Consider the following 16701-nt stretch of genomic DNA (forward strand, 5'->3'; position numbering starts at 1 on the left):
ATGGCAACACAGCAGTAAGGGATGTATCACATATAAGCACAGATAATAATGGCTAGAGGAATTCAGGAAAGAGGTATCATTTCCAGCAAGGGAGAGTAGAGAAGTTTTCATGGAAGAGGTAGGATGTGCTTCCTCAACACCTGTTTCTCTCCTACTTCCCAAATCCCACACTTCAGGCTGAGGTCAAAGTTCGAATGGACCTTGAGAGGAGGCTTCGGGAGGCAGAAGGAGCCCTGCGGAGCCTGGAACAAGGGCTCAACTCCAAGGTTCGAAACAAAGAAAAAGAAGAGAAGATGAGGGCTGATGTCAGCCATCTGAAAAGTAGGTCTCCTTTCCTTCTACCCTGAGGCTAACCCAGATCCCAAACCTGACCAGAAGAAACACTAGGTAGTTCCTTTTAGAACCTGGTAGGGTAAGTTGAAAAAGCACTGACCGACCTTGGAGTCAGGATGAGCCAGGTTTCAAATTCCACCTCCAAGAGTCGCTGGCTGAACCTCAGTTCCCTAATCTATGAAATGAGAATAATACTTGTAAGCACCTATCTCATGGGGCTATGGTGAGGATCAAATGAAATTATGTATGTGAAGTGCTTTGGAAAACTTACGTCCCTGTGTAAATACATGTTGGCTCGCTTCTCCCTCTTTTTTTCTCCTACCTCTCCTCCTCCTCCTCTAACTCTTCCTCCCTTCTTGCTCTCTTCCTCCCCTTCTTTTGCTTCTCATCCCATTCCTCCTTCTCCTTTCCCTCTTTTGCTGCCTCCCCTTTTCCTCCTCCCCCTTCTGCTGTGTCCTGATCAAAGATTTGCTCTTTGGGAGAGTTTTGTCTTTTCTTCCTCCTTCTGATAAGGTAGAGGGTAGGATTGAACCATTTTCCTCTTTCCTACTTTTTTTTTCTTTTTTCCGGTGGGGCAATGAGGGTTAAGTGACTTGCCCAGAGTCACACAGCTAGTAAGTGTTAAGTGTCTGAGGCTGGATTTGAACTCAGGTCTTCCTGAATCCAGGGCCAATGCTTTATCCACTGTGCCACCTAACTGCCTCCTATTTTCCTCTTTCCAAAGCACCCAGTGCCATTATCTATATCACCAACCACTGACTCCCCTAGTTCTCTGTATTATTGGGGTTTTTCATTCTTATTTGGGGGAATTTTTTAGGGGAGTGGGGAGTGGAATCCCTTGATTTAAAAAAAAAACAAAAACAATTTTTTAAACAGGGCAATAAGGGTTAAGTGACTTGCCTAGGGTCACACAGCTAGTAAGTGTCAAGTGTCTGAGATCGGATTTGAACTCAGGTCCTCCTAAATCCAGGCCAGGTGCTTTATCCACTGTGCCACCTAGCTTCCCCTAAACCCTTGATTTTCTAATCTGACTAACCTGGAATTCTTTAGGAGGCTCTGGGTATTGGGATGTCTCATCAATTTCTGCCATTGCCCTTTCCCCACAGGGTTCTTTGAGGAGTGTATACGGAATGCTGAGCTGGAAGCCAAGATGCCGGTCATCATGAAGAACTCTGTGTACATTCACAAGGCCGCTACCCGCCGTATCAAAAGCTGTCGCTTCCACCGCAGGAGATCTAGCACATCCTGGAATGATAGTAAGCACCTTCTAGATCCCTCTGTTGGGTTTGGGCAGGGGTGGGGGTGGAAGAAGAGAGAAGGCTCAATCATATTTTGGCCTTCAGTGATATAGTATGGGGAAACACCTTGCCTTCTCACTCCAACCCACCCCAACGGTCTTGTCACTTTGGCATCCCTCTCATAGAACTGCCTCCCCCTCAAATCCCTAACATTTTGAAGGTTGCCCTGTCTCCCAGAGCACCTCCCCTCCCCGTCCTCCTCCTCACCCCTCACCCCCTCACACACTGTTTTTGTCCCAGACAAAAGGATTCCTAGAAGAGTGCTTTTTCAGACTCAGAATTCAGAGGTGGCCTTCACATGTAGGTTTGAATTGAGCTCTCCAATACAGATGCAATTACAATGCCGGCATAATTATCTTAAATTGAAAGAAACAAACGTAGGAATAGTGAGTAGAATCAATGAAGAAGAATATATTGGCAAGAGTGAGGTTGAACGGGTCTTGCCATCTTTTCAGTGAAACCTTCCCAGTCCTTCATGACATCCCAGCTGGAGGCCAACAGTATCGAGGAGCTCAAGGAGGTGGCCAAGAGGCTGAGTCGAGACCAGCGCTTCCGGGAGTCCATCTACCATATTATGGCGTCACAGCCCGGACCCGCTCCTGCCCTTCCCCGGGGAGGGAAGTGATCGCTTGTCTTCCTTCCTGGCATCCCATCCCCCTTATTGCCACCTCCCACCCCAGGAGTGGAAGTCGGGGCAGGAAGGGCAGCCTCCTTGCTCCACTTTGTTCAGGAGCCCCTTTCTCTCTTTGTGGGGAAATCTCTACATCAGTAACGTCACTCTTCCCCACAAAGGACAATGGTATACATGTGTGTCATCCCCCAAGTCTTTCCTACCCCCAGGTCAGTTTTTCTGATCTTGGATTAGTTGATCTGATTTCTACCCCTACTAACTCTTTCCCTAAGGGCACCAATCTACACATTAGCTGGTAGGTAGCCTTGGTAAGGATGGTTGGCTTGATATACATATAAACATGTACATGTGTGTGCATGTATGTATACATGCACATATATATGTCTATGTTCCCTTTTCCTCCACTTGCTGACTAAAAGTGAAGGAATTGTACCATTATCAGCTGTCTACCTCCCCACTATGCTCAGTGAAGCCCCATGGTGCCTCCATGCTGCTCAGATATATTCAATCAGGCATGCAGGAGCTTGCTATTCCTATACTTTCTCTGTACTGTACATATACCCTTCCTGTGTCCTCTTTCCTCTCCCTCTCCTTTCCTCTGTCTCTCTTCATGCTGTCCTTCTCATGCTGTGTCCATGTTTTGCTTCTGTCCCAGGCTCTATCCCTTGTCTCTAACTCAGTGAGGGCTCCCTGCCACTTTTAATGCTTCCTGGTGCTAGATGGGGAACACCCCATCCTACCCAGGGGCTGACTGTCCTGTAGCCCTTGGTCCCTCACTCTAAGCCATAAATGCCAAAAAGGGGCCTCTGAGGATCTCAGCTCATTCCCATGTCCTCAGGCATAGAATCATTTCTCACTAAATACTCAAGGATTACAGGTAGGTAGTTGGTCCTCCATGGTGGTTCCTGTGTTACTTGACTCACCAGCTGAGCCCAGCAGGATACTTCCTAGACTATTGCTCTCTAGAGTGGTCTGAGTTCCACAGGATGATATGACCAGGGGAACCAGTGCTTGACCTCGTACACTGAGGGGGCAGCAATGTTCTCGTTGAATACAGAAACAGCAAAAGGGGCCCCTATAAGAGGAAGTTAGACCCAGGAGGCAGGAGGAAGTATCCCCTTCATTGCCTCTGAGTAAAGTGACTGGAAAGTTGAATTGTAAAGGCTGGTCTCTGAAGAAACTCCTTGGGGCCATGGATTCCATTGGATCAGCTGTCTAAACTGCCAGGTCTATGTGGATCACAAGGACTTCTCTCTCTGCCTGCTTATGCCTTTTTGACTCATGGGATCATAACTATAAAGCTGGAAGTGACCTCAGAGGGCAACTAGTCCAACTGAGTACCAGGATGTTAAGTCAGTTGTCCAAGGCCACACTGTTGTGTATTGGAGGTGGGATTTGAACCTAGGTCCCCAGACTCTAGAGCCAATGATCTTTTCCAGTGTGCTGCAATATAACCCAAACTGTAGGGACTCTTTTCCTTATAGATTCTGGCTCATAAAGACTGGTCCCATAAAAATGATCCTATCAGCCCTTGAAGACAGGGAGACTATGCCAGTGACAAAGGTCCTTGGCCAGAATGTGTCATTTGTTGTCCAAAAGAGTCTAAAGCCTGATATTACAGATTCCATTGCATGATACTACCTACCCAGAAGCAGTTCCAGCATTAAACAAAGTATTTGGGCTCATTTCTTCCATCTTTGTATAGGAAACTCTGTCCTGCTCCTTCTTTTCAAAGATCACCCTCCAAATTATTTGTCTGCAGCCACTGTACTTGTCCCTCAAATAAAGTAGGACCCAAGAAATCAGGAAGATAGATGATAGTCTAGGTACAGAATCTCTGGTATTGAGAATCACTGAGTGAGGAGTTAGTATTTTATGTGCTGAATGCCAAGGAGTCAGACCTTGGTACTATAACAGCCAAAACAGACAACGTAGATCTATTTTCTTATTCTTCAAGAAAATCTCAGAATCTTTCCTCCATCAGAAAACCAACTTTCCGGTCACATATACATGTCCACCATTGGTCTAGATAAAGCCCAGGGTATCTGGCTCCTTCTCTCCTTTGTTCAGTGTTAATTGGTTAGGCTAACTCAAACAGTTCTCTCTTTGTGATGGGGAGTTAGCCAGCCTCTTTGAATTCCTGGCAGGGGTTAGCTTAGAAATAAACTGAACAAAGAGTATTGGAAAGAATCTATATGTAAGATTTAAACCTGCACATACCTGAAATTGTCACATGTCCCATTCAAGGTGAGTGGGCTTTGAAAATGGTGGTGGCAAGGATATTGTTTTGTTGTTTTGGGTTTTGGTTTTTTTAATAGAGAAAAAGGGGGGTAAATTTTGAAAAAGTTAAATAAATGCTCATAGGGGTATACTTTTTGGAAATTTCCCCATGAATTTTTTTTTCTGAGCAAGAGAGCAATAAGGGCATAAAGGGAAATGAAAGAATTTGTCTGTGCTTGGGAACCAGCCTTATTACTTATTTTTCTACCCTATTTTTTTATGTGCAGTGTGTGTTTTCCATTGTCCAAGTCAGACAGGAATTCTTCTGTTCAGTCAATCAACTTACCTACATGTATTTATGGGAACAGAGCAAAAATCAACCTCTCTGGGGAAAAAATTTTCTAGTTAGAGCATTCTGGACTGATTTTTAACTTTTAAAAGCAACAATATTTCTTGGCCAAAAAAGCAGTACTAAAAAATGGTCAGATGATTGCTTGAAGAATGGTTCTCTCTGCAGGCTACACGCAAACCTGGCCCTCCCAAATATCTCTCAGAAGTCCATGCCTATATTTTATAGTCCAGTGCTGGGCTGGCCCCTTGGCACTTTCTCTTTTTTGAACTCTGTCTCATTTAATCTTCCCACTAGTTTCATTATCTGTGCCCAGTCCCTGAGGTCCCAGATGTCCCTGTGCAGGAAGGGTACCCAGCAGGGATCTTTCCCAATGAGGGAGAAGGCCAGAGGGAAAGGTTTGACCTATCTGTCAGCATGGTATCTGAGCACCACTGGTGTCCACCTGGCATAAAGAGACATTCACTATAGAAAACAGAGAATACCCAAATTTGGGATCTTTCCATCCTCAGTGGGAGAGGGACTGTTGTCCTCTTTGTTCTTTCAGGAGCTGGCTCTAGCCCAGAATGGTTCAGACTTTGCAGAGGTATGCTTTTTTAGCCATTGATATTTCAATTCCCTATTTTAACCTGTTCTGATAAGTGAACAAGTCAACAGTATTTATTAAAATACCTTCCATGTGCTAGGCATGGTGCTAAGTACTGGGGATAAAAAAAAAAAAAAAGCAAAAGACAGCCCCTGCTCCCAAGGGGCTAACAGTCTAAAAGGGAAAACAATATGCAAACAACTCTACAAATAAAATATAGATAGGGAAAACTGACAGTGGAAAATGTCAGGAGTGGAATTCTCTTCCCATTTCTACCAGGGGTGTGGAATGTTTGCCTCTGATTTGCATTACCCTGAACATGGGGAAATAGTCACTGGTATTTGCCTCCCTCTCTTTCCCCACCTGAATGAAGTAATGGAACTGTAATGCATAGGGAACCCTTAAGAAAGATGGGATATAATCACAAAGTGGCATTAACATGCTCTCAAGCTGCTCTTCTGAGGGAATTGTAATGACTTTTTCTGCCTCCAAAAGTGAGGGTTAAACTGTATCTTTGCAACTCAGTTCTCTCACTGGCTGTTGTGGTGTGAGTAATCTCTCATCTGTCAAATGAGGGGGCTGGGCTAGATCATCTCTACAGTCCCTTCTTGCTCTAAGTCTGTAAATCAAAATATGACATCTAAAGGGGAAGAGAGAGAGAGAGACAGACAGACAGACAGAGACAGAAGTGCACGTGATTCTGGGTGCACCTTCTCCAATGTAGAGTCACAATTCAGCTATTATCTTGGCTTTGCTTTGTTTGGCCACTGGAGAGCAGCACAGTTTGGAGAAAGGCTTAATCTAGCTAAACAGAGAGACACTGAAACCCCTAGGGTTCAATGGCTGCATTTCCAAGTATAGGTAGAAGCTAACCTCCCGTCCCTTCCACCCCACCCTCCCATTTCCCAGTGGAGCTCTATTATCTTCCTGGGAATGACCTCAATGGGAAAAATCCTTGTCATGCAATATTTTCAATGGACTGGGGGACTGTGGAAGTAATGCAGTTACAAACTTTTCATCCTGGCATTACTGATCTTCTTCATATCCCCTCTTCCTGCTCTCTTCCCTAAAACTGGCTCTCATATTAGGTTACCAAAATCAGAAATTTTTTTAAAAAAAAGTCATGAGCATATTAGTAGGAAGTAATCTATCTGTGATCAATTTGACCAAATGCTGGTTGCTTGGCTGTTCCACTCCTACACAACTTTGCCAGCTCTGTTGTTCCAAATCTAACCGCAGTCCCCATTCTTCCATTCTGTTGATATAAAGGTATCAGGGTATAGCTCAGGAAGCCCCTCCCTTCCCCATGCACCTCTTACCCACCCTTGCCAAAACCCAGGAAACCTGGTTAGGGGCCAAATTAATTAATGTCACTATAGAACTCTGTATGAAAAATTTGGCACTTAATAAATATTTATTATTTTAGATGTTGTTCTGCATTCTAACTCTGGATATAGTAGCACTGTCCAGTGTTATCTAATGGTTAGCCAAGAGAGGTTTGGGTGATCCAAGGCTTTATGGGATGGCAAGGAGCTCTTCCCAGCCAACTCCTGAAGGCAGCTGACACAGCTTGATAATCTCTTTGCAAAAAGCCCAGCATTAGTGAGCAGGTGCATACATCAAAATGCCAGCCTATCTCCTCTAAGCTCACAGGGAGAAGCATATGGGGGCTCACTGCACATGCATATCAGACTTATTGCCATGCCCCTCAGCTCTGTCTCTGTCTTCCCAGGAGAATCTTGTGCTTGCCTCCCATACAAAGTCCCAGCTGCCTCTGTTATCCTGACAATAAAAAATATGCTCAATAGTAGGTTCTCTAAGCCTTGAAATCAAGCCCAGAGGTCTATTTCCATTGCGTTAGCTTGAATTTGACTGTAGCTTGGTTGTTGTTTGTCCTCTGTTTTCAAAGAGGATCAATGACATCACAGGTGATAGCTGGACTTTCCAGTGAATTGGATTTAAGTTACGCTGAGTTGCACAAATTCATCAGCCTCCCTCTCCCTTTCCAAGTTATCAAAGCCAGTGGCAAGACAAGAATCAAGAAGACTGGTGATGGCCCAGGATGCAATGTGTCTTCTTTGGTGTCTTCTATGTTTGACCAAGCTCTAAGTGCTCCATAGCGCCTGCTTCAGCAGCCTTCATGGCCTTTGAACAAATTGTTTTCATCTGCCCTTTCCATTTGGATAAGTGTTCACACGCTCGGGGTAGACATCTCCCTAACTCACCAACTGGTTTGAGGCCTGTTGGTTACCCTCAACCTGGTTTAACCCATCTGCTGAGAGGGTTTTACTGGTGTGTGACCACTGTGCAAGTTACTGTTTCTTGGAGCCACAGGTGAAAGCTGGGCAGTACACAGATACCAAAGGTGGATGAGCAGACCTGAAAAGCTCTCAGTAAGCCCTCACACCAGAGGTGCTTAAATACTTTAGAGACCAGAGAAAAGAGGGTCACTGGTTCATAAATGTTTCAATGGCAACAAGGCAGAAAGAACCTTTTCCTTTAAAGAGCCCATTAGCTTTTTTTTTTATTCAGTCATTCAATAATCATCAAGTGCTTATGATGTACTAGACATGAGATGCAAAGAAGAAATGAAACAGTCTCTGCCCACAAGGGCTTACTACTGTGGGAGAGGGAAGGATCAATACACTGATCAATACAAAATCTATATAAAGTAACTGGGGAGAAAGCTGGAAAAGGGCACAAGCAATGGGTGGGAAGAGGCAAGGACTCTTGTAGGAATCTGCACTCTGGCCCTCAGAGAAGCTGGGAATGCTGGGAGATGAGAGATGGAATGTGATATGCTAAGGATGACTATACAGATTTAGAGCTAGAAGGGACTTTGTCGTTGTTCAGTTGTATTCAATTCTTTGTGGTTCTATTGGGGTTTTCTTGGCAAAGGTATTGGAGTGGTTTGCCATTTACTTCTCTAGATTTTTTTTTTTAATTCCAGTCAGGAGGGAAAATGAGACTTATCTGGGAAAAGTATAATGAGGAAACTGTGACTTGCCCAGGCTCACAGTATCTGAGGCCAGATTTGAACTCAGGAAGATGAGTCTTCCTGACTCCAGGCCAGGCACTCTATCCAGAGTGTCAGCTAACTGACCCAGAAGGGACTTTAGAGGTCATCTAACCCAGTCTCCTCATTTGACAGTGTGCCTGGCACATGTTAATTAGTGTTTATTGATTGACTGGTAGATGAGAAAATGAAGACTTAGAGAGCTTAAATGATTTGCCCTATAGTAACTGGTAGAGTCTTTTGATTCTAAATTCAGCTCTCTTTCCATTGTCCCACTCTGCCTCAATACAAGAGGAAAACTTAGTGAGTCAACAATAACACCGCAAATGGACAAACAAAGCATTCATCAGGGACTTAGTGACTAAAATATTATGACAATACTTGGAATTAATTCATTTCATTGTAAATAGCAACTGAGCAAATTTACTTGTTTGTAGTAATGGTCAGTGTTGACCTTTCCAAATTTCAAAAGATCTAGCAGATTTCAAAGGCTTGAGCAGGAGTTGATGGACTAAAATTCCACAGGACAAATTATCCTAGATGGGATAGGAAAGTTTCTTTTTATTTTATTTTATTTTTTCTAGTCCAGAACTGTGATTTTACTGGTGTAAATATAATGGTAGGGTTCATATGAATCACTAGCAATCACTCCATCCCATTTAAAGAAACTACCTTAAGCGAGAACACTTCTATTGAATCAACCAATCAATCCAAGGTATTAGACTAGGAGTGAGAAGTCCTTGAAAGGGGCAGCTAGGTGGCGCAGTGGATAGAGCACCGGCTCTGGATTCAGGAGGACCTGAGTTCAAATCCAGCCTCAGACACTTAACACTTACTAGCTGTGTGACCCTGGGCAAGTCCCTTAACCCCAATTGCCTCACCAAAAAAACAAAAAAAAAGTCCTCGAAAGCCACTGAATGAAATGAAGCAAAGCCTGATATTGGCTAAGGAGATTCAGTCATATTCTATAAAATAGAAAGTCACTTGGGAAACTTAGTATTTGAGTGTCTGGCAGTGTAGAGGCCCCTGAAGATCATTTTGGATTTGGGGTTTTTGGGGTTTTTTTTGTTTTTGTCTTGTTTTTTTTTTTTTGTGAGGCAATTGGGGTTAAGTGACTTGCCCAGGGTCACACAGCTAGTAAGTGTTAAGTGTCTGAGGTTGGATTTGAACTCAGGTCCTCCTGAATCCAGGGCCGGTGCTCTATCCACTGTGCCACCTAGCTGCCCCCTAAAGATCATTTTGGTAGACAGAGAAAGCCTCAGTTTTCTCCCCACTTCCCTGTTACACCCTTGACCAGAGGTAGACCCTATGAACTTCAGAGGGTAAAGGTTAACATCCTTAGAAGCTCAGGAACCACAGTGACTGGTAGCAGTGTTTGGATTGAGCTGAAGACAAATTAGACACACTGAGAAAAGGCAGTTTCTGGACTTTACAAGGAACCCAGCAGCAAGGGGAACTTCATGAAGATCTCACAAAAGGAAGAAAAAGACTAGCAAAAGAACTTCAATAGTTTTGTGTTACCCTTCTAAGTCCGAGTCCACCTTCCCCCACAAGCTGTATGCATATGTGGAAGAGCATCTTCCCTCCCTCCCCCATGCTTTGGTGATGGTGGGGAAGATGTTTGATGTTATGGGCCTGGGGTACCTCAGAAATTTTCTGGGGGAACTCAGGGAACCTTCTTGAGAAGCTAAACCAAAGGACAGACACACCTAAAGAGCCAAGCAGTACCCAACTGGGATAACTTCAGGACCACCACCCTTCATTCCAGTCTCCCCCACCCCTCAGGGAGATAAGCCCATTTGTCATGGCAGTGCCAGGGAGTCAAAGATAGCTTGAGAGATTAGAGCCATCTCTCACCCAACTTCCCCCAGCCACCACCAGTAGGGGATGGTCCTCCCTTGGATGATCACCCCCATTAAGGGAACTTTCTACAGTCAGATGATCACCCCAGAGGACCACCATTGGCCCTCTATAAAAGTATTTGCCTTCCTCCTGCTTGAGGAGATAGGTATCTCAGAGAACCAAGTCTCTGTGCCACACCTTCTCCCCATGAGAAGTCCAAGGATTTCTCTCTTGGTTTCTTTTCTCTAGTGCCCAAATAAAATATTTTATACTAATTGAATTTGTGTTTGAGAGCATGTATTTCTTTAAAAAATAATTCCTAAGGACCCCACCATTTTCCCCCATAACATTTGATAATCAACTGTTCCAACTGGGGACGGAGCCAAGATGGCAGAGGACTTTGACTCCCACAAGCTCCAGATAAACCCATCCACTCACTCCCAAATAATGAGGTAAAAAAAAAAAAACAAACCAAAACCAGAGCAGCCTAATGCATATAAGAACAGAGTGAGACTATTTTTCAGCCAAAGAGGGCAATTGTGATCACCTACTGATCAGGCTGAACAGCTCAACTCGCAGTCCAGACCCAGCCAGGAACAGACAGTGCTTCCAACATCCGTCAGAGTCTTCAGTGCCAGCAGCTTCTGAGGCTCTGATCACAGACTGGTGAGGGCGTTCAGCAATAGGCTGGATGACGTGGAGACAGTCTCTGCTGGAGTTAGGGCAACCCTAACCATCCTCCAAGAAATTGTCAGGGAAAATTGCCCTGATATTCTAGAAGCAGAAGGCAAAATAGAAATTCAAAGAATCCACCAATCACCTCCTGAAAGAGATCCCAAAAGGAAAATCTCCAGGAATATCATAGCCAAATTTCAGAGCTCCTAAATCAAGGAGAAAATACTGCAAGCAGCTAGAAAAAAGGAATTCAAATACTGTGGAGCTCCAATAAGGCTAAAACAGGATCTAACTGTTCCAACTGTACCACTTCAGTAAATAACCTTTTCTAAAATGCCCTTTTTTAGTTAGGCCTGTCTGCATAGTTGATGTGGAATAGAATTAGGGTCAAACTGATTGCGAGTCATCCCAAAAGAATTACAAGAGTCACTGACTCAGTTTACCAAGTTTTATTGCAATACTGTGAAAGATCACAGGGAGAGAACCAGAAAAGTAGAAAGGTGTGTCTCAAATAGGGAAAGAAAAGATAGTTATATTTATAGTATGGATAAATTGATTATCAGTCTCATTATAATAATCTCCACCTTAGGGAGGTACAGGGGAGGGCCTATCCTGATTTGGAGTTCCTGGGGTCCTGAGCCAACCCCCGAGGCAGGTACCTTTTTCTGTGGAGGTGTGTTTGGGGGATTTAGATGTCATAAGGTGAATCTGGGGACAAATTTGGCCTTTTCTGCACATATCACTTTTTGATTCTGTAACGACTGGAATGACACCACCTGCTGGAGACTTACTGTAGAAGAGTTCCACCCATGAAGTGAAGGTCTTTGAGGGCAAGACCAGGAGTCTTTTCTTTGGCATCAGGAAGTGACGTTGGGTAGTGGGAGGAAGAAGGAAGAGAGTAGCGCTCGGTCTGACGCTTTTTCCTTTGGACCCTGGTGGAGAGCGGAGCTAGAAATGTGCTCTCCCTTTAATAGATAGGAATCTAGGCCTTTCTCTCTCTTTACCAAATTCTTATTCTCTTTAATAAATGCTTAAAAGTCTAACTCTTGCTAAAGCTTATAATTTATTGGCGACCACTCATTAGATATTTTAGACAGTTTAGCTAGAATTTTAGCCCTTAACAATTCCCATGCTTAGTTTCAAAACATCTTCATTTATCATTTATTTCTAGTTTGAATTTCTATACCTTGTCAGTGTATTGTTGTTATAGTTAAGGTCTCTTTGACCTGCCTCTTTATGTTTTTGTTATGGGTGGTGATTAATGTCGGTAAGAGAACCTAGGCCCTGACTTGTTTCCCAAATCTTAAGTTATCCATTAACTGGGGTCTGAATCCCTCTTAGAGCTCATATCTAAATTAGAGCTTGGGTCTTAGGTTTTTCTGTTAACCCCTTTTTTTGCCTCCTACATCAAAATCAACTAAAAATAAATGAGAAACACATCAATGGGGTTTTGTGACTGTAATGGGGGAAATGGGGTACGAGTTGGGTTAGGGGTTGGGGTTCTTAGGAATTCTTCTTTAAAGAATTACACCCTCTTGCACACAAAAGTAGTTAGAATAAGGTGATAGTTTATTTAGGGGCAAGGGAAGGGAAGGGTGGGGGGAGGGAAACCATGAAAGAAATCCTTGGACTTCTCATGGGGAGATAGGCACAAAGCACATGGCTCAGAGGTACCAATCTCCTTGAGCAGGAGACTGGTAGGTACTTTTATAGAAGACTGATGTGGGGAGGGGTCACTATTTGACAGAAAGTTCCTTTGGTGAGGGAGGACCATCCCCCACTGGTAGTGACTAGAGGAATTGGGTGAAGGGTGGCTACGGATCCCTCTTCAGGACACAAAGGCCGCAGCCACACCCAAATTTATCTCCCCAGGGTAAGGGAGACCAGAATGAAGGGTGGAGGTCGAAGCTAGCTCAGTCTGATTTGGTTCCACTTATCTCTCTAGGCGTTATCTGTCCTCTGCTTTAGTTTTTCAAGAAGGTTCCTGGATGTGCCCCAGAGAACTTCTGGGGTGCTCTGCACCCCATGACATGACTAAAGCACCAAACCAACCCCAAGTCCCCTACCTAGACTCCTGAGAGGAGAAGTAACATCTGCCCTCTGGACATGAAACCCACTGAAGTGAATAGGGTTTGGAAGGGTATCTCCAAAGCATGAGCTACATAAGGCACACCAGGTGGGTAAACAGTGTTCTGCAAATTATAGTCTTAGATAATTGCTTAGAGGTTAAGTGATTTGCCCAGGATCACATGACTGGTATGTGTCAGATTGAATTTGAGTCTTTTTGATTTCAAAGACATCCACTATACCCCGATTACCTCTCTTGGATGGGAAGCTTTCAGGAAGGAAATTCTAAGGACATAAAGGGGAAAAAATTCCAATGAGAAGGGAAAATGAGACTTATCTGGAAACAGTGTAATTGTAGTGAATGCACTGGGAGTATACCAATCAATTTAAAATTTTTAAGATATGTGCACATTGCAGGGGTGTAGGGGGGTGTGGGGTAGGGGGGGTGTGCCCCAATGAGACCATAAGTCTTCAAAAATTGAAGGAATATAGAGACTAAAAAACAAAGACATTGGAAACTAAAGGAAAGGGCCTTCAGAAGCAAAATTCATTCCCCACTCTAAGAATGGGAGCAGCTAGGTGGTGGGGGACACAAAGAGCTGGACCTGAAACTTGCTGAGTTCAAACCTGGCCTCAGACACTAGCTGCATGACCCTGGGCAAGTCACTTAACTCTGCCTCAGTTTCTTCATCTGTAAAATGAGCAGAAGAAAATGGCAAACCAGTATCTAGTAGATGTTGTGGGCCCAAAGTCCCCCAGAAGTTTTCTGGAGCACTTTGAGGAATCTTCTCCTTGAGAGGCTAAACCAGAGGACAGATATGCCTAGAGAGATAAGTGGAACCAGTTTGGACTGAGCTAGCTTTGGGACCTCCACCCTTCATTCTGGTCTCCCTTACCCCGGGGAGATAAGTTTGGGTGTGGCTGTGGCCTTTATGTCCTGAAGAGAGATCTGTGGCCACCCCTCACCCAATTCCTCCAGTCACTACCAGTGGGAGATGGTCCTCCCTCACTAAAGGAACTTTCCACAGGCAGATGGTCACCCCCATCAGCCCCCTATAAAAGTACCTGCCCGTCTCCTGCTCAAGGAGATTGGTACCTCTGAGCCACGTGCTTTGTGCCTATCTCCCCATGAGAAGTCCAAGGATTTCTTTCATGGTTTCCCTTCCACCCCCGTTCCCTTCCCTTGCCCCTAAATAAACTACCACCTTATTCTAACTACTTTTGTGTAGTTATTCTTTAAAGAGGAATTCCTAAGAACCCCAAACCCGTACCCCATTTCCCCCCATTACATTTCGGCGCCCAAAGGTCTGAAGGGACACAGGAATTTCCTCTTTCCTCTTAGCACACAAAACTGGGGGGTGGGAACCTCCCTTCTGAGTTTCCTTTCTCCCTCTCCCACCTGACTCAACCTCCCGTTCGAGTCACAGAGAGGTAGAGAGAGGATCAGCTTTCGCACACGACAGCGGAGGGCAGCTTGAGTCTCCCTCCCTCACCAAAAGCTCAACCAGATGTCTGGACTACGCTTGGCACACAAAACCTGGAGGTAGGGCCCTACCTTCTGGGTTTCTCTTCTCCCTCTCCCACCGGACCATTTGAGTCACAGAGAGGTAGAGACGGTCGGGACTTCAATGAAAAAGAGGATTTTCAAGTATTCATGATGAAAAGACCTGAACTGAATGGAGCAGCCTGGGACTCCTAGATGTCCGAACCATAGTCGGACCCTCAGACTACACGTTTCTGGGTAAGAACTCTTATGCTTATGTGCCTATCCCTTGGTGCTCTGCTCTTGGTTCAGACCATTCTCCTTAGACAGTAGTTATGGGACAGAAAGGGAGCATTCTGAAAAATTCACCTCTAGGGTGAATACTAAGAGATTGGACTAAACTAGAACTTTAAAATTTGAGAAAGAGATGCATGATAAATTTTTGTAACAATTTATGGCCACATTATCCACTAGGAACTAAAGGAAACTGGCCTGCACACGGCACCCTTAATTATAATACCATTTTGCAATTGGACAAGTTTTGCAAGTGTGAAGGGAGATGGACAGGGATTCCATACATATCGGCTTTTATGACTTTAAGCCAGAAGTCAAAAGGAAAGGATGAGTCCCCTTGCCGGTTGAGAATCACCGCAAGTCCAAGCAATTAGCTAACCCTTTGGGCACCTCCTCTGAGACCCCAGCCCCTCCTGCTCCTCAAACTCATTCCCTACCTGTTTCTCATTTTACTCCTTCTTCTTTTTCTCCTTCTTCTCGTTTTACGCCTGCTTCCGTACCTATGGGTCAACCACAGTCATATCACTCTATGACTGAGACCTCTCCTTTCCCACCGACTGATCTTAGAACCAACTCCATGTGCCCTCCACAGCCAAGCTCTGGACACACGGGGAGTGGATGTCAGTATCCTTCTATCCTGCTCTACCCCATTTACAATCTGGGGGAACTCCAATACGTTCCCATTTCTCCTGTTTTTTCCATTCAGCAGCCGATCCCATCTGCTTTACCTAATCTGCAGTCACCTACTACGGCCACTTCCCTTTCCCCATCTCCACTCACACTGCAGCTAAAGGCTGTCACCCCTCTCCTACTGGGCCCTCCGCCCAATCCTCTGTCTCTGCCTCCACCTGAGCTATCTTCCCAACCAGCTTCACCCAGGTCCTTACCAGCATTTCCCACTGCTTCCCTGCTTCCATTAAGGGAATTTCCCACTGGGAAGGGCACAGCATTAAGGCATGCCCCTTTTTCCATAAGCAGGTTATCTCAGATTAAAGAGAAATTGGAGAGTTACTCAGAGAACCCCACAAAGTTCATAGATGGCTTTAAGTCTGTGACACTGGAGTTTGACCTTTCCTGGACCAATTTGCAAATTATTCTTGCCAGCTGTTGTATCCCCAATGAGAAAAAACAGATTTGGGACCTGGCGGTACAAGTTGGGGATGAACACTCGCAGGTTGGAAATTGGGTTGGGGTCCCTGGATTTACAGCTGTCCCAGTTGTAGAACCGAGATGGAAAGGTGAGGGAGATAAAACAGGGGTCTGATGAAAATCCTGCTGTCTTCATGAGCCACTTAGCAAACTCTCTGAAGAAATATTACTAACCTAGACCCCCAAAGAGATGTAGGAATAACTGTCCTCAATATTCATTTTATCAGCCAGTCTGCTCCTGACATTAGGCGAGAACTCCAGAAGTTAGACTGGGGTCCCCAGATCCCATCCTCACAACTCCTTGACAGTAGCCAAAGAGAAAGAAAAGATGGCTCGTGCCCATTCCATAGACCAAGCTTCTATAATAGCAGCAGCCATCACCACATCTGCTACCAGCAGAACTCCGGATGGCCGAGATTTTGGCAGCTGCAGTAAACCGGGACACAGAAGTGGGGGATGCTGCACGAAGGTGAGGCCAGCTCTCCTACCTCTTTGTCCCCAGGGCAGCACCCAAGAGATCTGCTTAGTGAAAATCCAGTGCTCTGCAGCTTGCTCTCCTGGCCAGCACCTTGTCAGGCCCATGGCCAAGCTGGACATAGGAGGCAAGCCTAGGAATGGTTTTGGGGCGACCTCTGTCTTACTCTCTGGTTCAGGTCCTAGCATGCCATCAAGGCACAAAGTGGGGATGGGATAAAAGGACCCTAAATGTAGACAGACACTGCCTCACATAGAACTAGGCTTTGATCTGATTACTTAAC

At 44.9% G+C, this 16701-nt stretch overlaps 1 protein-coding gene across 1 annotated transcript in view; it reads left to right on the plus strand.

Moving 5' to 3' along the window:
• The window catches only part of PLEKHD1 (pleckstrin homology and coiled-coil domain containing D1), a 44380-nt gene extending 35860 nt beyond the window's left edge, over positions 1-8520 (plus strand). Inside the window, exons 11-13 of the mRNA XM_043988432.1 lie at positions 177-321; positions 1440-1589; positions 2087-8520. Of these exons, the coding sequence (XP_043844367.1) occupies positions 177-321; positions 1440-1589; positions 2087-2256 (465 nt within the window). The 3' untranslated portion in view covers positions 2257-8520. The remainder of the gene's footprint in view (positions 1-176; positions 322-1439; positions 1590-2086) is intronic.
• The last annotated feature ends 8181 nt before the right edge of the window (positions 8521-16701 follow it).

The sequence above is a fragment of the Dromiciops gliroides genome, chromosome 2 (genome assembly GCF_019393635.1).
Source record: "Dromiciops gliroides isolate mDroGli1 chromosome 2, mDroGli1.pri, whole genome shotgun sequence".
Classification (NCBI taxonomy): domain Eukaryota; kingdom Metazoa; phylum Chordata; class Mammalia; order Microbiotheria; family Microbiotheriidae; genus Dromiciops; species Dromiciops gliroides.